At 38.8% G+C, this 19,249-nt stretch overlaps 1 protein-coding gene across 1 annotated transcript in view; it reads left to right on the plus strand.

The window, feature by feature from the left end:
* LRRC49 (leucine rich repeat containing 49) overlaps window positions 1-19,249 on the plus strand; it is a 172,436-nt gene that overhangs the window by 42,636 nt on the left and 110,551 nt on the right. Inside the window, exon 9 of the mRNA XM_028100496.2 lies at window positions 12,390-12,451. Within this exon, the coding sequence (XP_027956297.1) occupies window positions 12,390-12,451 (62 nt within the window). The remainder of the gene's footprint in view (window positions 1-12,389; window positions 12,452-19,249) is intronic.

Raw genomic sequence — 19,249 nt, forward strand, 5'->3', positions numbered from 1 at the left:
AAAAAAGCCGTGAATTCTATGTGCAGTATTCCCCTCGCACTGGAGTTCTCCGTTCTCCCTGATCGGTAAACTTGGTCTCGGCTGGCTGTTCATGCTGATCTTCTGGGGGAGGGGCCTGTTGCCGTGGTTCCCAAATGTCTTTGCCGGAAGCGGAATTGCCCCGCCCTTGTGAGTCGGGGCTAAGCAATCTGCTCGGGTTTGCTCTTAGGAGCTTTTGTTCCCTGCAAGCTCTCCGTACAGCTTTGGAGGACGAGAGTGAAAATGGTGGCCTCCCAATCTCCAGCCGGAGGAGCTGAGAACTCGGGGCCCCGCTCCTCAGTGCGCCCCCAGAGAAAAGCAGTCAATCATTCCCATCTCCCTGGTCTCCGGCCGCACTCTGTGCTCACCCGGCGTGTGGCCGAGCGTTTCTATCTCTGGCACCCAACCCGGTGTGGAGTCTCCAAACCCAGCAGATCCCTGCGGTGCGCTCCCGCGCCGCTCCTCCCGGTGGAGGAAGGGGAGTCTCCCCGGCTTTGCTGCTTGTTGGGTCCCTGCTGGAGGAGCCGTGGCCCGACTGGGTCGCGGATCACAGTTTATGGCCACCCCGAGCTGAGAGCCCGCGCCTCGGCTCCGTCTCTGCAGCCGGCTTCCCCGCTCTGATACCTGGGAGGTCTGCCGCACTCAGGCACCCCCGGTCTTTCTGTGACCCCGAGGGTCCTGAGTCCACACTGTCCCGCGAGGGTTCCACCCCCCACTTAGCCACTGGAGCGATGTCCCTCAGCGCAGCCGACTTCTAAAAGGTCCAATTTTGTGCTCCGCGGCTCTAGTACTTGCCAGAAGCGGCCGGCGGAGGCCCCTCCCCCGCCGTCTATCCTCCCGAATACCGCCTCGGATTCACTTCTCCGCACGTCCTCCCTTCCAGTAAGTGGTCGCTTCTCTGTTCAGAGAGTTGTTGCTACTCTTCTTCGGTCTCCTGTTGAGTTCGTAGGTGTTCAGAATGGTTTGATCCCTATCCAGCTGAATTCCTGAGACCAGACGAAATCCAGGTCCCCTACTCCTCCGCCATCTTGCTCTGCCCTAAATATTTCTAAAAATATTTAGAAAATATTCTAAATATTTTCTAAGTTCCATTATGATTTCTTCTTTGGTCCATATGCTATTTAGAAGTATATTTGAAAATTCTTTGATATGTATGGATTAATTATTCTTTTTTTGTCATTCTTTTCTAATTTAGTTGCATTGTGGCCAGTGAATGTGGATTATATGTAACCTGTTCTGTGAAGTTTGTTGAGGTTCACTGTATTGCTGAGTATGCAGTCAACATTTACAGTCAATACACACTATCATTGTGTTTCCCTAGTATGTGATCAGTGTTTGAAGCTGTTTCTAGGTGCACACAAGGTCAAAATTGATATATCTTCCTGGTAAATTGTTCCTTTTATCATTGTATATTAACTGTCTTTATTACCTTCATTGAGTAAGTATTTTATGAGCATGGACTACATGCCAGGCATTCTTCTAACTGTAGTATAGGTAAAGAAGTTAATCATACTTTTTGAGTTAACATGTATTTAGTCTAATGTTAATACGAACTTTCTTTTGGTTATTTTTTTCCTCATGTCTTTTTTATTGCTTAACCTTTTTTAATTTTTAATTTTGGCAGAATTTCAGAAAAGGATGCAACAATAGTGTTCCTTAAATAGTAACATTTTAGTACATTTGCTTTATCCTCTCTTTTTTAAGATTTTATTTATTTGATAGAGAGCTTGCACATACACGAGGGTGGGGAAGGGGCAGAGGGAAAGGGAGAAGCAGACTCCTCGCTCAGTGGGGAGCCAGGGCTTGATCCCAGGACCCTGGAATCATGACCTGAGCCGAAGGCAGACGCTTAACTGACCAAACCACCCAGGCACCCCGCATTATCCTCTCTTTTGATTATTCTCTCTGTCCTTCTGTATCTACAAGTCTCTCTTTTTTTCTGAACCATTTAAGAGTAAGATGCAAGCATGTTGCCTCTTCATCTCCACATACTTCAGTGTGTATTTTCTAAAAACAAGAATCCTCTTATCTAACCACATTACAATAATCAAAATCAGGAAATTAACATTGATAGGATACTATTATCTAATCTGTAGATCCCATTCAGGTTTTCTTAATTATCTCACTAACAAGGACGCCTGGGTGGCTCAGTCAGTTAAGCATCTGCCTTCTACTCTGGTCATGATCCCAGGGTCCTGGGATTGAGCCCCACATTGGTCTCCCTCTCAGTGGGGGGCCTGCTTCTCCCTCTGCCTGCCGCTCCCCGCTGCTTGTGCTCGCTTGCTCTCTCTCTCTGACAAGTAAATAAAATCTTTAAAAAATTATCTCACTAGCATCCTTTACAGCAAAAGAAAATCCAAGATTACTCATTGTATTCCCTTAGTTATGTCACCCTAGTCTTCTTTAATCTGCAAGAGTACTTGCATCATTCTTTGTATGTCATGACATTGACATTTTTGAAGAATAGTAGTTTATTATTTTGTAGAATGTCCCTCAGTTTGAGCTTGTCTAATGTGGCCTCATGATTAGATTCAGATTATGTACACTTGGCAGGAGCAGCTGCAGAAATGATGCTGAGTTCTTCTCAGTGAGTCATATTACATATTCTTTTACCTTCAACCTTTTTCTTATAAAGAGTGTACAACTTCTTTTTTAACTTACAGTATGAGAATCCTTCTGACTAGAGCCTTTAGTCTATTATACTGATTGTGATTACTGATAAATTCACCACTTTGCTGTTATTTCATGCTGTTTGTCCTGCATTTCCTGTGTGTGTGCATGTGCACCTTGCTGTGGGTTGTTGGAGTTTTCTCTGTTCTTTCTTATTCATTTTAATGGTTACTCTTAATGTTTTAAAATACACACTTGACTTAAATTATAGAGTTAATACATGTCCCTACCCGCTTCTTAAATAAGGGCCCTAGAATCATTTAATCCGGTAACACTGTGCCGTTTTACACGTTTTTGTTTCCTAGGCTTTTCTTTTTATCTTTTTACTCCCAAAATTAGATATCTTAATTGTTGGTGTTTTCAGTCAGTGCTTATTTGGATTCACCCACCTGCTTGTTTGGGTTTACCACTCTTTTGAAAATATACAATTTAGAAAAATTTCCTTTAAAATGACTCTGGTGGTAAGCTCTCTGAGTTTATGTTTGTCTAGTAATGTGTTTATTTTGCCTGTATTCATGATGGATGGTCTGACTTGATTGACAGTTATTTTTCTCCCAGGTTGTTTGAAGCTCATATTTCATTATCTTTGAACTCTATTGTCATTAAACTGTCTACTATTTTTTGTACATGATCTTATTCTTTCTGTGGTAGCTTTTATGATTATAAGATTTCTTTTTGAAGTTCTTCAGACTCACTAAGATGTGTAGGGATGTGGAACTACCCTATTTCACCAATTTGGGATGCACATTTTTCCATATTTCACCAACTTTGAAATCTGGGTATGTTTTACAATGCATGGCATCTTAAAATCACTATTGGACAGGCTACAGCAATTTCATTGCTAAATATATGTGAACTTGGTTATAACTGTTTATACTATGCTCATTTCAGTTATGGGTACTACATGTTTTGAGTTTAATCACTGTTCAAAATGTATTTAAAAAGATTACACCAATGGGGCGCCTGGGTGGCTTAGTCAGTTAAGCATCTGATTTCAGCTCAGATCATGATCTCAGGGTCTTGGGATCAGGCCACTTCAGGCTGCATGCTCAGCAGGGAGTCTGCTTCTCCCTCTCCCTCTGCCCCTCCCCCTGCCTGTGCTCTGTCTCTCAAATAAAATAAAATCTTTTTTAAAAAGGGTTACATAAAAATTTGGCATGGAAATGAAACATTTCTGTGTTCAAAAAGGCATGAACAACAAAGACATAAATTTAATATTAGTGAAACATACTTTTCTTTTGAGGAATGACTACAATTCCACATTTTCTTGCTAATTAACAGTCAAGTACTTTAAAAGGAAGAAAAACCATGTTTAGCGCAGCTGTCTTCTATTTTGTTACCGAGATAGATTCAGAGAGTTTGCTTATCACATGCCAAGCAGTGCACCTGAAGGCAGGTGAAATTGAGCAAACTCCTTGGAAGAGATGAAAGCATTTCAAAGCTGTGGTATAATTCACACTGGTGTCTTAGACCATTTGGGCTGCTATTTATCACAAAATACCACAGACTGGGTAGCTTATAAACAAGAGAAATTTATTTCTTACAGTTCTAGAGGCTGGGAAGTCCAAGATCAAGGTGGCAGTATGGTTGCATTTTCAAGAGCCTTCTTTCTGGTCCATAGCTGGCACCTTTTCACTGTGTCCTCACATGGTGGAGGAGGCTAGATCTCTTATAAGGCACTGATCCCATTCATAAGGAGCCACCCTTGTGACTTAAGCACCTCCCAAAGGCCCCACCTCCTAATACCATCACCTTTGGGGTCAGGATTTCAACATAGGCATTTGGGAGAGAGACAAACATTCAGACCACAGTACTGGTGTTTCTTTACTTTAACAATATAAAAATACACAGAATGGGGGTCACTAGTTTGGAAGAAAGTTCTGTAGACGATAATAGAGCACATTTTTAGGATATCCAGCATCACCAATGTTCTTGATGGCACAGAAGACAATATGATGTGAAAAGCATGGACATTATTAGTTGAATAGTGATTCAGAAGTTGGACTCTAGGGGCGCCTGGGTGGCTCAGTAGGTTAAGCGTCTGCCTTGGCCTCAGGTCCTGATCTCAGAGTCCTGGGATTGAGCCCCACGTCAGGCTCCCTGCTCAGTGGGGAGTTTGCTTCTCCCTCTCCTTCTGCCCCTCCCCCTGCTCATCCCCTTTCTCTCTCATATAAATAAATAAAATCTTAAAAAAAAAGAAGTTGGGGGCGCCTTGGTGGCTCAGTTGGTTTAGCGACTGCTTTCGGCTCAGATCATGATCCTGGAGTCCCGGAATCGAGTCCCACATCGGGCTCCCTGCTCAGCGGGGGGGGGGTCTGCTCCCTCTGACCCTCCTCCCTCTCGTGCTCTGTCTCTCATTCTCTCTCTCTCAAATAAATAAATAAAATCTTTAAAAAAAAAAGTTGGACTCTAAATGTGAAGACTTTTCCTCCATACTTTATTGAGGTGTAATTTGGATACAGTAAAATGCACAAATCTTAACTGTACAGTTCAGTGATTTTCTTTTATATGGACATACTTTCATTTGACCACCACTCAGATCAAGATAGAAAACATTTCTTTCTGGGTGCCTGGGTGGCTCAGAAGGTTAAGCGTCTGCCTTCTGCTCAGGTCATGATCTCAGGGTCCTGGGATTGAGCCCCACATTGGGCTCCCTGCTCCACAGGGAGCCTGCTTCTCCCTCTCCCTCTGCTGTTTCCACAGCTTGTGCTCGCTCTCTCTCTGTCAAAAATAAATAAAATTAAAAAATTTAAAAAAAGGAAACATTTCTTTCTTTCCAGAAAGTTCCCTTGTGCCCCTTTCCAGTCAGTGCTTTTCCCTGCCCTAGAAGTTTCTCACTTCTGTCTTCATAGATTAATTTGCCTGTTTTTGAACTTTTCATGAAGTATATCTATAAAAAATATGTACTCTTTGTGTACTAAACATGTTTTGATATTCATCCATTTTGTGGTGTGTATAGGTAATTTTTTTTAATGAACTGAGTTGCATTCATTTTCTAATTATAATACAATATGTGTTTTCATTCTTCTGTTAATAGTCATCTTGGTTATTTCAATTTTTGGCCCTTACAAATAAAGCTGCTATGAATATTTTTGTAGTCTGATTTATACATTTATTTTGGTGGACATGTACCTCATTTCTCTTAGGTAAATACTTAGGAGCGTCATTACCAAGCCATAAGGTTGGTGGATGTCTAAATTTATTAGAAACTGCCCAAACAGTTTTACCAAGTGATTATGCCATTTTACATTCCAACAGCAATAAATGGGTGTTCTAATTGCTCTACATCCTTGCCAACATTTGATATTGACAGTCTTTATAGTTGTAGTGATTCTGTGATTCTCATTGTGGTTTTAATTTGCAGTCCTTGATGAATAACTGGTGATGTTGAGCATCTTTTCAAGTACTTTTAGGCCATTCTAACATATGAAGTATCAGTTCAAGTCTTTTGCCCATTTAAGAAAAAATTAGGTTATCTTTTTATCATTGAGTTGTAGTAGATCTATATTCTAGCTTCAGGTCCTTTGGTATATGTATTGGGTGTATTTATAGCATGGCTTGCTTTTTTGCTTTCTTAATAATGTTTTTGATATGTAGAAGCTTACATTTTAATAAAGTATGTTTTATCAATTAGTTTTCTTTTATCACTAGTTCCTTTTTTGCCCTGAACAAGACATTTTTGCCTATCTCGATATCATAAATATGTTCTCCTCTTCTTTCTTCCAAAAGGCTTATAGTTTTACCTTTAACTTAGGGTCTTTGATCCATTTTTAATTAAATTTTGTGTATGGTGTGAAGTAGGGATCCTGGTTAATTTTTCCCATATAGGGATATCTATTTGCTCCACACCTTTTGTTGAGAAGATCTTTCTTTACTCATTGAATTGGTATCTTTGTTGGAATTGAGTTATAATCAAATGGGTCTTTTTGTGGACCTTCTCTTCTGTTCCATATATTTGTATATACCATTATGCCAGAACTACACCATCTAACTTTATGGTAAATGGAGATATTTTGGAGTTCATTCATTTAATGAATTTGTTTTGCTTAATTTTTATGCATGCGTAAGAATGATATTTGATTAAAAAGATGGTTACATAAATCTAAAAGAACTCTGAATAACAATGAAATAAAAATTCTAAGTGGTATTTTATTATTGGTTAATTATTATACTATTGGGTATTTTATTATTGGTAATCAAGTGTTACTTAAAATAATTTTAAGATGATATCTTAGATTTGATCAAATATAGTAATTTTACTAGCACACCTAATATTTTCTTTCCTGAATTGCAGATTCCTATCTTTCATTAATTATGGGAACATACTGAATCTTTATATTTTGAAATATTGCCTTCTTCCATTTTCTCTCTTTCTACTTAAACACCTACTAGATATAGTATGGATTTTCTTGTTCTATCCTTTTTTTCTTAGAATTTCTATCATTTTTTTCTCTCTGCTACATTTCTGCATTCTTTTTACTTCTTTAGTGCTATCTGCTAGTTAACTGTCTCCTCAGTTCTGTCTAGTCTGATTTTCAGTCCATCTACTGACTTTTTAGTAATGACCATAGTTTTTTGTTTCTAGAATCATGTTCTGCATGATTTTTTCATAAATGCCAAGATCTCCTTATTAATAGTATCTTATATTTTTTCATGTTTAGATTTCTTTTATTTCTCTAATAATTTTAAACATTGATCTTCCATAGTCTTTATCTAGTTACTATATTTTCTTAATTTTTGAGCAGTTCTACATTTGCTGCCTGAAGTTTCTGCTGACTCTTGCTCATACTAATTTTTCCCCATAGGTTAGTAGTTTGGGATAGTTAGAATGCTGTAAACCCTGCATTGGGTTTTGTGTCTTTCCAGAGAGTGTTGCCAGGAGTGTTAGGGGCATGAATGCCAGGAATCGTTTTTTTATGACGAGTCTTGTTAGATCATGCATGTGATGGAAATTTGAACGACAAATTGAAGTGAGGAAAGGCCTGTGAATATGGAATCCCTATGGGGATTAAACTGTATGTAGAAAAAAATCAGACTGGAAAAGTAGCATGCAACTAGATTGAAAAAAATATATATATCTCCATACGATGGGTGGTAAATAAGTATAAAAGGAGATGTGTGTATATATATATATATATACACATATGCATATGTACATATATGTGTGTGTGTATATATATGTATATAGATGTCTTTGGTAACAGCCAGAAAATAGACTTTTTTAGTTTTTAATTTTTTTAAAGATTTTTGTTATTTATTTGAGAGAGAGAGAAAGAGAACGCATGTTGGGGGGAGGGGCAGAGGGAGAGAGGGAGAATCTCAAGCAGACTACCTGCTGAGTGCAGGGCTGGATCTCATGACCCTGAGTTCATGACCTGAACCAAAATCAAGAGTTGGATGCTTAGCCAACTGAGCCAGTAGGTGCCCTGAAAATAGACTTTTTTAAGTCGGCATTTAAATGTGCAATTGGACTTGTTGATGATGGCTTGCACATATAATTTCTCATATATTTCTGTGTCAAAAGTGATGGCTGTAGCTAGTAGTTATTTTAGAATTAATAAATCTTTTTGTAAAAAAGAGTACTTTTTTGCTTTTTTTCAGACTTATTCAGTGCTTAATAAATCTCTTTTTAGTTCCCAAAATAATTATCCTATATATTTATTTATTTTTATTTATGACAGAATAGGTAACAAAATGAGAGTAGCTGTGATTTTTTTTAGTCCTCTTTGTCCTACTGGATGCATGCCAAAGTCTCCATCTCTTTACCTTTCTTCCTTATTCCTCTGCAGGAAGCTACTCCAAAAATAGCTTCAGTAATAGATGTTCTACACATGGTCAGATTGCTGAACCATTTAGTTCTTTTGTGAAGTTTAAGAATATGGAAAATCGTGTCTGAACAGAGTAGGACAAGCATGTTTCTCAAATGGCAAGTCACTGTTCTTTTGAAAAATAAAGAATTATAATCCTCTCAATAATCTGTAGTAATTTTATTTAAGTCTAATTATAAAGGATTCTATTTTTAAAATATACAAAATCGTTTTGAATCTTCAAAGGTTGTGAATGTAATCTTAGAATTGTGTTTTGTTAAATATAATTTGAGACTATGAGCAGATTAATAACACACAAAGTACAGACATTACCTTATATGTAAATCTTTTATTTTGTCTTCTTTTTCTCGTTTTAGGTATGTTAACATTGTTGCTTTTTTGCAATAGTTTCTCTGTCCGTGAAATAGTTACCTCCGGAAAAGATTTGTTGGGAGGATTTAACAATTGACAATTAAATTAATGTGCTGACTTTTTCTTCAAGTTATTAGGATATAGCTTACATTATCCTTAACCCTCCATTTCTCCTTTCCCCATCATTGCAAAATATTTATATTTTTTGGATAAGTAGATTGTCAAATGCTGACTCCCCAGAATATCACCGGGATAATGTGTTAATAAAGAAAAGCTGAGATTGTTACTTATTGGCAAGAAGAGCACACTACCTTGACATAGTCTTAGTGATGTCTTCAAGGGGAAAGGCAGGATATTTATTTTTGAGATTTCTTGGGGGGTCTGGTTTAAGGTGGGTCTTTCAGTGAAGGGGCTTGATTCATATTGATGAGTTTATGATATAATAGATTAGGATTGTCCAGCATAGCAAGATGAGCTTTGCAAAGTGAATATTGGATCATGGTATTAAACCATGAGATGTCATCCTAGGATTTCTCTTTGTCTCCCTCCAATGGTGAATCCCCTTCCTGGATCTTAACGTATCTCTGTCTTTGGTTTCCTCTCTCATATTAGAGGAGTCATTTTCTAGTGGCTTTCAATGAGTCGTCTTGGTTTTTTTTTTTTTTTTTTTACTGTAAATAACTGACAGATAATTGATATGATAAATGTTTTCTTTTTGTGTATTGTAATGCTAGAAATTCATTACAATGTATATCTCAAAATCGCTAGCAAGATTAAAGTTGTAATTTTCTTATAGAAATGAAATTTGGGACAACAAAAATGATTGTGTGATTATGGGTATTTTGCTTTTTAAAGTTTTGGAAGGGCTGTCTACTTAACTGGCTATAGGGATATATGTAGTTAAATTCTGAGTTTTGGTTTTTCAATTTGTTGTAAATATTTGATGAGGGGCTCTAGCTCCTGACCCTGAGATCATGACCTGAGCCAAAATCAAGAGTTGGACGCTTAACTGACTGAGCCATCCAGGTGCCCCTGTTGTAAATATTTTTTATAGCTCTATTCTTTAATGACGGCTAATGATTTTGAAAATTTGATAAAGACTTCTGGTAATATTTTATTTCATAAATGAAGATAAATACAAAACATTATAATTTAATCAAATAAACTTTAAAAAACTGTTTCTCACAAATTATAGACTGATGTAATTTGAGTTTATATTCCAATAGCAAAAACTTAGGTCTTGAAAGGTGTCTGTAAGTCTCTGAAGGTGGTAGGCTGGAGCTGAGAGAGGCAAATGTATTTTTTTTTAAGGTGCCTTGATTTAAAGGAGATCCTGGCTACTGTTTCTCACCTTCTCCCAGTCAGATGTCAACAAACAATGCTTATGCCCAGAAATATCTCAGGTAGTTTTCAGGAAGAATTTGGGAGAAAAAAACTTGAGAGTACAGAGATGGCTTTCAGTTTGGCTATGACCCATATTTTCGGAGACCAGATAGGAAGCAAGCCACCATTTCTTTGGAAAGTAGAGCCCTGGAACAAAACGAGACTTACCACTGGTCCATTACTCCTCCACCCCACTTCCCTGTCATTTCTGGCAATATCAGAGAGAGGAAGCTGTAAAGATGATTCAAGAAGTTGGCCAACATACAGAGCTTATCACCCACTGTGGGGAATTTGGCTGCCTTCCTATTTTCCGCAGACTTATTCCTTGACCATGGTTGAAAAACTCGAAAAACCTCTTATTCACATCTATGGAACAGGCTTTTCAGGGGTGGACCTGAGAATGGTAGTGCCAAATGAATAGTACACATAGTCCATGTTCTGATCACTGGCAGTTGTATTTGTTTTACACTGTTTAGGGTCTGTAGGGTTGAGAAAGTGTTGGAGAATGGTGCACAGGGAAACTCGGTGGGAGAATGTCTTAAGCCAGATTCATTTCTCCTATGCCCTCTCAAAAACCAGTGAGATATGGCTGTGCTACAATTCCATCACTTTTATATTTTCTTTGTACAACAAGCTTTCAAAAATAAATAAGTGAGGCATTTTTGGAAAAGCTAGACTTGGCTGTCATTTTAATGCACTTGCCTTAATTCTTACTGGGGTCTTGGAAATGGTAGTTTTAAAAGGGAGGAAGGAAAAGAGGGAGGAATAAAGATAATGACTTACAGAAACAGTAAAACAAGTTTTGATTTGGGTTTAAATATTGGGCACAATAATATATGTAAATACATATATTAGCATTATTCCAACTCATATAACTAGGAATTATTGTGATATTGCCCTTAAAAATGAAAAACGTTTCTTATACACCTGAAACTAATATAACACTGTATGTTAATTATGCTTCAAAAAAGAATCAGTCCTAGACAATAAAAACAAAAAACAAAATGAGAGAGAAATGTCTCCTGAATTTTCATACTTCACATTAACAGCAGATATTTTAGCTGGGTCATAATCCAGCAAATTAAAGTGAGTCTTGAAAAAAAAAATTTTTAATGAAAAAAAAAGAGAGAGAAAAACATTTTATATGGGAAGTGCCAGTGTGTAGAATTTTAGCGGAAGTCAGGATAACAAATCTTGTCCTGTCTTGGCCTGTAAGGCAGTATGTAATGCCGGGTCACCTTTCCACCCCACTCCCACCCTACCTCTGCAACAGCCTCAACTGTTCATTTCTCATGTGCATAATGAGGTTGTAGACTAGGTAATCACTAAGCTTCTTAAGGTTCTATTACTCCAGTGTATGTCAGACTTTTAAGAAGTCTGTGTCTTTTCATTTAATGAAGTTAGGTAGCTTTGTATTTATTTTGTGATTTTAAAAAAAAAAAAAATCACTTGAGCCAAAACATCTCAGTATTTGCTAAGGATAAAACTACATTTAAACAGCCGTGGTTTCCTTTGGGATGCTGTACCTAAACAGAACAGGGGTGATTTCTAATTGTAAGAATGTCTGATGTTTGCTTAGATTGGAAATTGCCCTTCCGTGACACTCATTGTGATCTGCTTTTCGTTTTATGGGGGAATTGTCAGCATATTGGTTCATTTATAACTGGGTGGTGTGTTTCCAAGGGTTTGAGAATAGTGAGGGAAATTGCTTTGAAATTCTCAGCACTGTTCTGAAAGCTAATTGCATAAATTTAAAATTTTAAAACATTTGAGTAGCTTCCTTTTAAAAGTGATTTTTAACCAGTGTTTGATCCTACTATATTTGTGCTACAGTTGAAATGCTGAAGTAGCATTTTGGCTTCTTTCCCAAAAGCACGCTTGAAGAGGCTAGCAGCATCTCTCCCTGTTCTCAGTGCCTTTTACCTTGTGAGTGGTGCAGCTTTGCTCTGCGGATGAACTGCCGCCCTCCCATTTAATCTGCAGTGGAGAAGAATGGAGCTCAACGTCTGGTAGAAAACAGTGCTCTAGCAAGGTTGCCGGAAACAGAAGTGAATATGTATTGCAACAGCTGAGCAAGAAGACATGTATGATAGTTTTTTTCTTTCAGCTGATAAATTTTTGCTTTCTGTTTCCTTCTAGAGAGATGTGGACAATTTGCCCTGCCTCCAACGTCTGTTTCTCAGCTTCAACAATATCTCTACGTAAGTGGAAACTCCCAGTTTGTCATTTATTGATAACCTGTCTGTGTGGGTTCTGGGGCTTTAAATGAGGACTGTAAGTACCTTGGAAAATCTTACTGTCATGTGAGATTTTAAATTTGAAAATGATAGGGCCAAATGACAAAGTTCTTCGTGCAAAAACAAAGCTCTGGTGCGGATCAGAGACTCTAAGGCTAAAATGATGACATTGGTATAGCATGTGCTTTTTATTTAAGTATACTTTAGGGTTGCTCTTTTGCAAAATGTGTATGTGGAAATGTCAACATATACTTTGCTGTCCTTTGTTTGACACTTACTGCACCAGTCAGTTGAATTAGAATTTCTTCCATAAAGTATCATCTACAATCTCTGTAGCTACTAAGCAATTTTGATATAGCGGGCTATATTTGTCACTGAGCCTCTTGCTAATTGGGCCATAACTTTTAACTTGCTATCCCTACTTAGAACTATTGCTGCTAAGAAACAGCATATCAGAGTATACAAATGCATACATTTTGTTTTCCAAAGAGCTGAAGTGTATCATCCTTTACATTGTGATGCTGTCTCATTCAGTGTCAATGTGGAAGATTTCAGCACTGGAGCTGAGACAGGCATTCGGGCTTTTCGAAGCAAAAGGATCTCTACTCCTTCCCTCATTCTTTCCTTCTCCTCTTTCCCCTAGCCACTCAGTTTGAACTATGCTTTGTAACTGCCCCCTCTTTTCTTTAGTTTAACTTCAAGGCTGTACTTGGCACCAGCTTTTTTAAGAAGGTAAGAACAAAGTATAAAACAGTTCAGAAAACATCTCTTCCTGAGCTCAAAGTCTATGCTTCTGAAGATTAAGAACCAGTGTAGGGGCACCTGGCTGGCTCAGTCAGTAGAGCATGTGACTCTCGATCTCAGGGTCATGAGTTCAGGTCCCACATTGGGCATAGAGTTTACTTAAAATAAATAAATAAACCTTAAAAAAAAAAAGAACCAGTTTTCGTGCATTTTTTTTTAAAGATTTTATTTATTTATTCATGAGAGCCAGAGAGAGAGAGAGAGAGAGAGAGAGAGAGAGAGAGAGGCAGAGGGAGAAGCAGGCTCCCAAGGAGCAGGGAGCCCGATGCGGGACTCGATCCCAGGACCCAGGGATCATGACCTGAGCCGAAGACAGACAGTTAACCATCTGAGCCACCCAGGCGCCCCTTTTCGTGCATTTTTTTTTTGTTTGTGTATTTTTCCTCCCCTATCAGACCTAAGTGTTAACTCCATATCTCTGTGCTATCCCTAGAAGTTAGAGATTAAATCCAGGTAGTGAACTTTGCAGATAGGCATTATTTCAAAGAAAATACCCTTACTCTGTCTCTCTTCTCCTCTGTGGGAAAAATATTGAAGTTTTCTGTAAGACTTTTCATATTCTTTTCAGTTTATGCTGAGTGCTGTTCCAGTGGTCTTTCCATCTGCTGGGGAGGTGGGATTTCTGACAATGGCAGTGGAAGGGACACTTAATTTTCTTTAAGGAATTTCTTCCTAAAGACCATTAGCAACTATTTTGAGAAGATAATTTCTCATTCTCACAATATTTGCTGTTTAAGGTGCTGGAAACCCTTAGATTCCCCCAACTTATGGTGGAATGCATTACTTTTGATTCTTGCCTTGATTGTGGGGAGTATTTAAAGAGAGATACAAGTTTGGATCTATAGGGGCTCTGATGTTCCCAGGTCCCCAGGATACTCGAGCTTCTGAACTTCTGGCTCTATATAGAGTTGGTTTGAATTGCTTATATATAGGGCATTTTCTTCCCAACCTGGGAAGGAGTTTTACCACCCAGAAAAATAAAGATATGATTAATGGGATTACTGTTGATAACTTTCTTTTTTAAAAAACAGTTTTAGTTTTATTTCAGCCATGGTAGGTTTTCCATGAGCTGTGAAAAGTTATGCTACTTGATAATAAACCTGTCGGTTCGATATACTACTTTGTAAGTTGGACCTCTGATTTTCATATGCCCCAAATCAATGATCTTTTATGCCTTAAAGAGATAAATTACCAGAGGAAAGTTGTGTCTGTCACATATATAATATGTCCTTTGGTCATTGTCGCAGTGTCATTAAGGAATATTTGCTCTGTAGGGGCAATTAAAGGTAATCAGTGTCATATGCTTCACTGTCCTCCTCCCTCTCTTATAACTTTCTTTAAAAAGCATGATTTCCCAAGAAATTGGGCTAGTGGTGAGTCAACAATTTTAGTGGTTTCATTTTCCTACTAATTGTTTTCTCTGTGTTGCTACATAGGCTTAGCCCTTTACCTTACTTTAATAATTCCAGCTTACCTGCTTTTGAGGCTCAGTACATTTTCTCTTCTGTTCCTGTTGACATGTGTGGTCCAGGAGATGGTATATAGATTAGATTTGATCTGCTGGGGGGAAAGATTGGGGAGTGCGAGCCTTGAAAACATTTCTGTTAGCTTTACTCAGGACACGAACATCTCAGCTGGGCGTCAGATGACTTGTAGCGATAACTATAGTATCTTTGCAGGGCCTCCGTGTCCTGTTATCGTCCTGGCCTCGTGGAGTTGTCTGGTTTTACAGTTTAGTGGCCCAGGAGTGACAGAGGCCAAGAAGAGCAGAAGTAGCAGCATAAAGCTGAAAGTACCTTTTAGGACTTCCTCTGGGGAACTCACAGATACTGTTCAGCCAATGAAAACATCCAATTAACTGTATATCCATTTCAGGGAGACAATTATGTATTGACTGTTATATGGTAGGGCTTACTAGTTTCTGACCAAATTGTTGGATTCTTAGGGGGCCATTTGCATAAACTATTAGGTACCTGGTGGAAATTCGGAAAGTTTCTTTTTTTTTTTTTTTTTTAAAGATTTTATTTATTTGAGAGAGAGAGAGAATGAGAGATAGAGAGCACGAGAGGGAAGAGGGTCAGAGGGAGAAGCAGACTCCCTGCTGAGCAGGGAGCCCGATGCGGGACTCGATCCCGGGACTCCAGGATCATGACCCGAGCCGAAGGCAGTCGCTTAACCAACTGAGCCACCCAGGCGCCCCTAAATTCGGAAAGTTTCAAAATGTGATGGCACCCTATTGAATACAGAGAATTCCAACATGGGTTAAATAGGTACCTATACTTATTTATTTAAAAAAAATTTTTTTTCTTTTAAGATTTTATTTATTTATTTGACAAAGAGACACAGCCAGAGAGGGAACACAAGCAGGGGGAGTGGGAGAGGGAGAAGCAGGTTTCCCACGGAGCAGGGAGCCCAATGTGGGGCTCGATCCCAGGACTCTGGGATCATGACCTGAGCTGAAGGCAGATGCTTAATGACTGAGCCACCGAGGCGCCCCTAGATACCTATATTTAATGTCATGTGTACAGAACCCCTTTTGTATGTTTTTCTGCAGCTATTAGAACACTGCATTTAGCACCACCAGTAGGCATGCAAGATGCGTTTAGAGAACGAATGACATGTATCTATGTTTATGTAGCTGAATAGAATCAGTGCTTCTGAGGTTAAAATATCCCTCAAACCTGAGGAAGGCAGAGACACAAATAGGTAATTATTATATAGTGAATTAAACTTAGTTGTAGTGATCTGTGGGGATATTAGAGAATGTAAATCAGCCTGAGGAAGGGAAGCAAAGGAAGCCTTCCCAGAGGGAAATGATACCTGGACCCAGCGCTAAGGGAAGAGTAGGCCTTAGTGGAGCAAAGGGTACTTGGACATTTCTGGTGGAGGACACAAGCTGGGCAGAGTTGATGCAGAAGGCTCAGGGCGAACTCACTAGGTTTACCCTCTCTGGACTTGCAGTGAGGTCCTTGCTCTCCCTTTCTCCCTCCCCGCCCGGGGCCTTCTCCAGACCACAGAACACAGGAGGGACCTGCCAAAGTAGGTTTTATGATGATCACCCTGAGAGTAATATTCTGTGGTTAATTAAGGGGATCCGTTATATCTAATTCATTCTTCAGACATGGTCATTCCATTATTCACCTCTTCTTCTGAGGTACTGTTTGGTTGATTTGTTTTGTTTTTCTTTACTCTCATGATCTTAATTTCCGAGTAGTCTAATTGCATTTTTTTCCTAATGGCTTATTCTTAGTTTATGGATGAGAGAAAGTTTTCTTTGGTTTCTAGAATTTACTTTTTTCCCCTCAGAGTTAATCCTGTATTTGCTCTCCAAACAAAACCAAACAAAAATGCTCTTTCTTTTTTTTGTTTCTTTATTTCTTTGATTTTTGGATGGCAGTTCATATTTACAAATGAGAGTCTGGATGGATTTGTTTTGTCAGCAATGGTTAAAAAAAATCACTGTAAATGCAAATTGAGTATAGGATCTTTGCAGAGGACATAGGGTAGGGAGGAGGGAAGATAACAACCCAGTTGGACTCTCCTTTATGATGTGCACAAGAAACTTGCCTTCTGGAAATGGAGGCTCCTTTTTCATCTTGGCCACCAGAATTTACCCAGAGCACTGCCTTTCCTCTCTCATCATTTTCAACCTTCAGACGATTCACAAGGCACGACTCTGAGAGTGAGATGCTGGAAAACTGTTACTGAAGCCTTCAATAATTACCGGACAACTGGCCCACATCCATTGTCAACATTTGCTGCCTCTGATGTAGGGAATATTCTAAGATTCTGCTGGCAACACTTACAATGTGAATGATCCTGTTCATTTCAGGATTTTAGCAATTTGGGGTTTTACTGATCCCATCTGCTTTCTATCTTCCAGAAATTCCTTAGTGTTCTGGTCTGCTGATGGAACTCTTCCTGGTTTTCTAGTACTGCTATGGATATTTTCATGCTTTTATGTTCATTCATTTCAAAGAGATTTTGAGAGGGTGGAGAGAGGTAAGTGCATGTGCTCAGGCAGCCATTCTCATAACTGTCTTTTCTTTGAGTGATTTTCCCCAAATAGGCTACGCATAAAAATATCCTTGGAAGCTTTAAAAATACATAGTCACTGGTTCACTGCTGGGTAATCTGCTGCCGCAGATTGGAGTGGAGCCAGGGATCTGTAATTTTTTTTTTTTAAAGATCTATCTATCTATCTATCTATCTATCTATCTATCTATCTATCTATATTTACTTATTTATTTGACAGAGAGAGAGACAGCGAGAGAAGGAACACAAGCAGGGGGAGTGGGAGAAGGAGAAGCAGGCTTCCCACTGAGCCAGGAGCCCGATGCGGGGCTCGATCCCAGGACCCTGGGATCATGATCTGAGCTGAAGGCAGATGCTTAACGACTAAGCCACCCAGGCACCCCGGGATCTGTAATTTTTTAAGGCTTCTCAGAGTATCCTGATGTGCAACTGAGTGCTAGATTTGGGAACCAGTGAGTTATGGCGCCCCAAAATGAGAATATGTGTTAACATAGGCATCACACAAAATTTCCCTTCACGAGGAAAAGCTTTATAAACAAAAATATTTGTCAAGGATAAAGTAAAGATTTGTGACCCTCAGGAGGTAGTTTATGATCTTTAGCCCAAAACTGTAGTGTTCCATCAGCTTCATCTCTTCCACTGAGATGGTTGCAGGGTGCTGCTCTTCATTACAAGGTTAAGTTGAAGTTGATTCTTCTTTCCAGGCTCTCTCTCCTTTCATTCTCCAATGTAGAAAGTTTTTACAAGCTTTTTAAAAAACAAACAAACAAACAAACAAAAAAACAAAAAAGAGGAAGGGTTTATAATTCTAGTGTCTTGATTGCCTAAAAGGGAATGGTTGCTGTTGCTTGTAGAACTGAGGGGAATTCAGTATAATTGGGAAAGGAGTCAAATACTAGTGAGGTTCAAATATTAGCACAGGACTCTTGGGCTTGTGTATTCTTTTTTAAAATTGTGGTAAAATACATATAAATGTCCCATCTTAATTATTGTTAAGTATACAGTGCAGTGGTGTTATATTTACATTGTTGTGTAGCCAATCTCCAGAACTCCTTCATCTTGTAAAACTGAAACTCTGTGCCCATTAAACAACATTTCCCCTTTCTTCCCTTCCCCAGCTCTGGCAACCACCATTCTGTTTTCTGTTTCTGTGAATGTGATTGCCCTAGATACCTAATGTAAGTGGAATCATACTGTATTTGACTGTTTGTGTCTGGCTTACTTCACTTGCATAATGTCCTCAAAGTTCATCCATGCTGTAGCATTCATCAAAATTTCCTTCCTTTTAATTATTCTTGAGGTAGTGTGGAACATACTAGAAGAGGGAACTTGCAGAATGAGCCATGCCTACCTCTCTATCCTCATTGCCTTCCCATAATGCTCTAGACTCCTAGTCCACTGAGCTTCCTTAAATGTAGCGTGCTCCCCTTTGCCCACTCAGTCTTTGTATATACAATGGCCTCTGGCAATAACATTTTTCTACCTGCTCGGTGCCTGAGTAACTCCTGATCATCCTTTAGATTTGAGATTAAATGATACCAAGTGCTCTCAAACTTTAATATGCTTGAGAATTATCTGGAGAGCCTGCAGCTCTCTGGGCCCATCCTCCATGGATTCTAATTCAGTAGTTTTAGGTGGGGCTCAGGAATTTGCATCTTTAGCAAATGATGTAGCTGACTTAAAAACACCACTGGTCTGTGTTTTTTAGTCTTTGGGTCAAAACCCATATAGGGATCCTAAAATCAATCTTGTGGTTAAGGCTGGGAAAAGAAAAATGGAATAGAAAATATCAGTTTGTCCCACATTTTCAGGACAAATATTGTTTCATGAAAATTTTCCAGTTTTAATTACATATGGGTGTGTCTATGCATGAGTTTGTGTGTGTACATTATTTTACTATAGATATGTGGGGACTGGGTTACA

Source organism: Eumetopias jubatus, unplaced genomic scaffold, assembly GCF_037043125.1.
Source record: "Eumetopias jubatus isolate StellerSeaLion01/CBP00866 unplaced genomic scaffold, mEumJub1_p1.0 scaffold_7, whole genome shotgun sequence".
NCBI classification, from domain to species: Eukaryota; Metazoa; Chordata; class Mammalia; order Carnivora; family Otariidae; genus Eumetopias; species Eumetopias jubatus.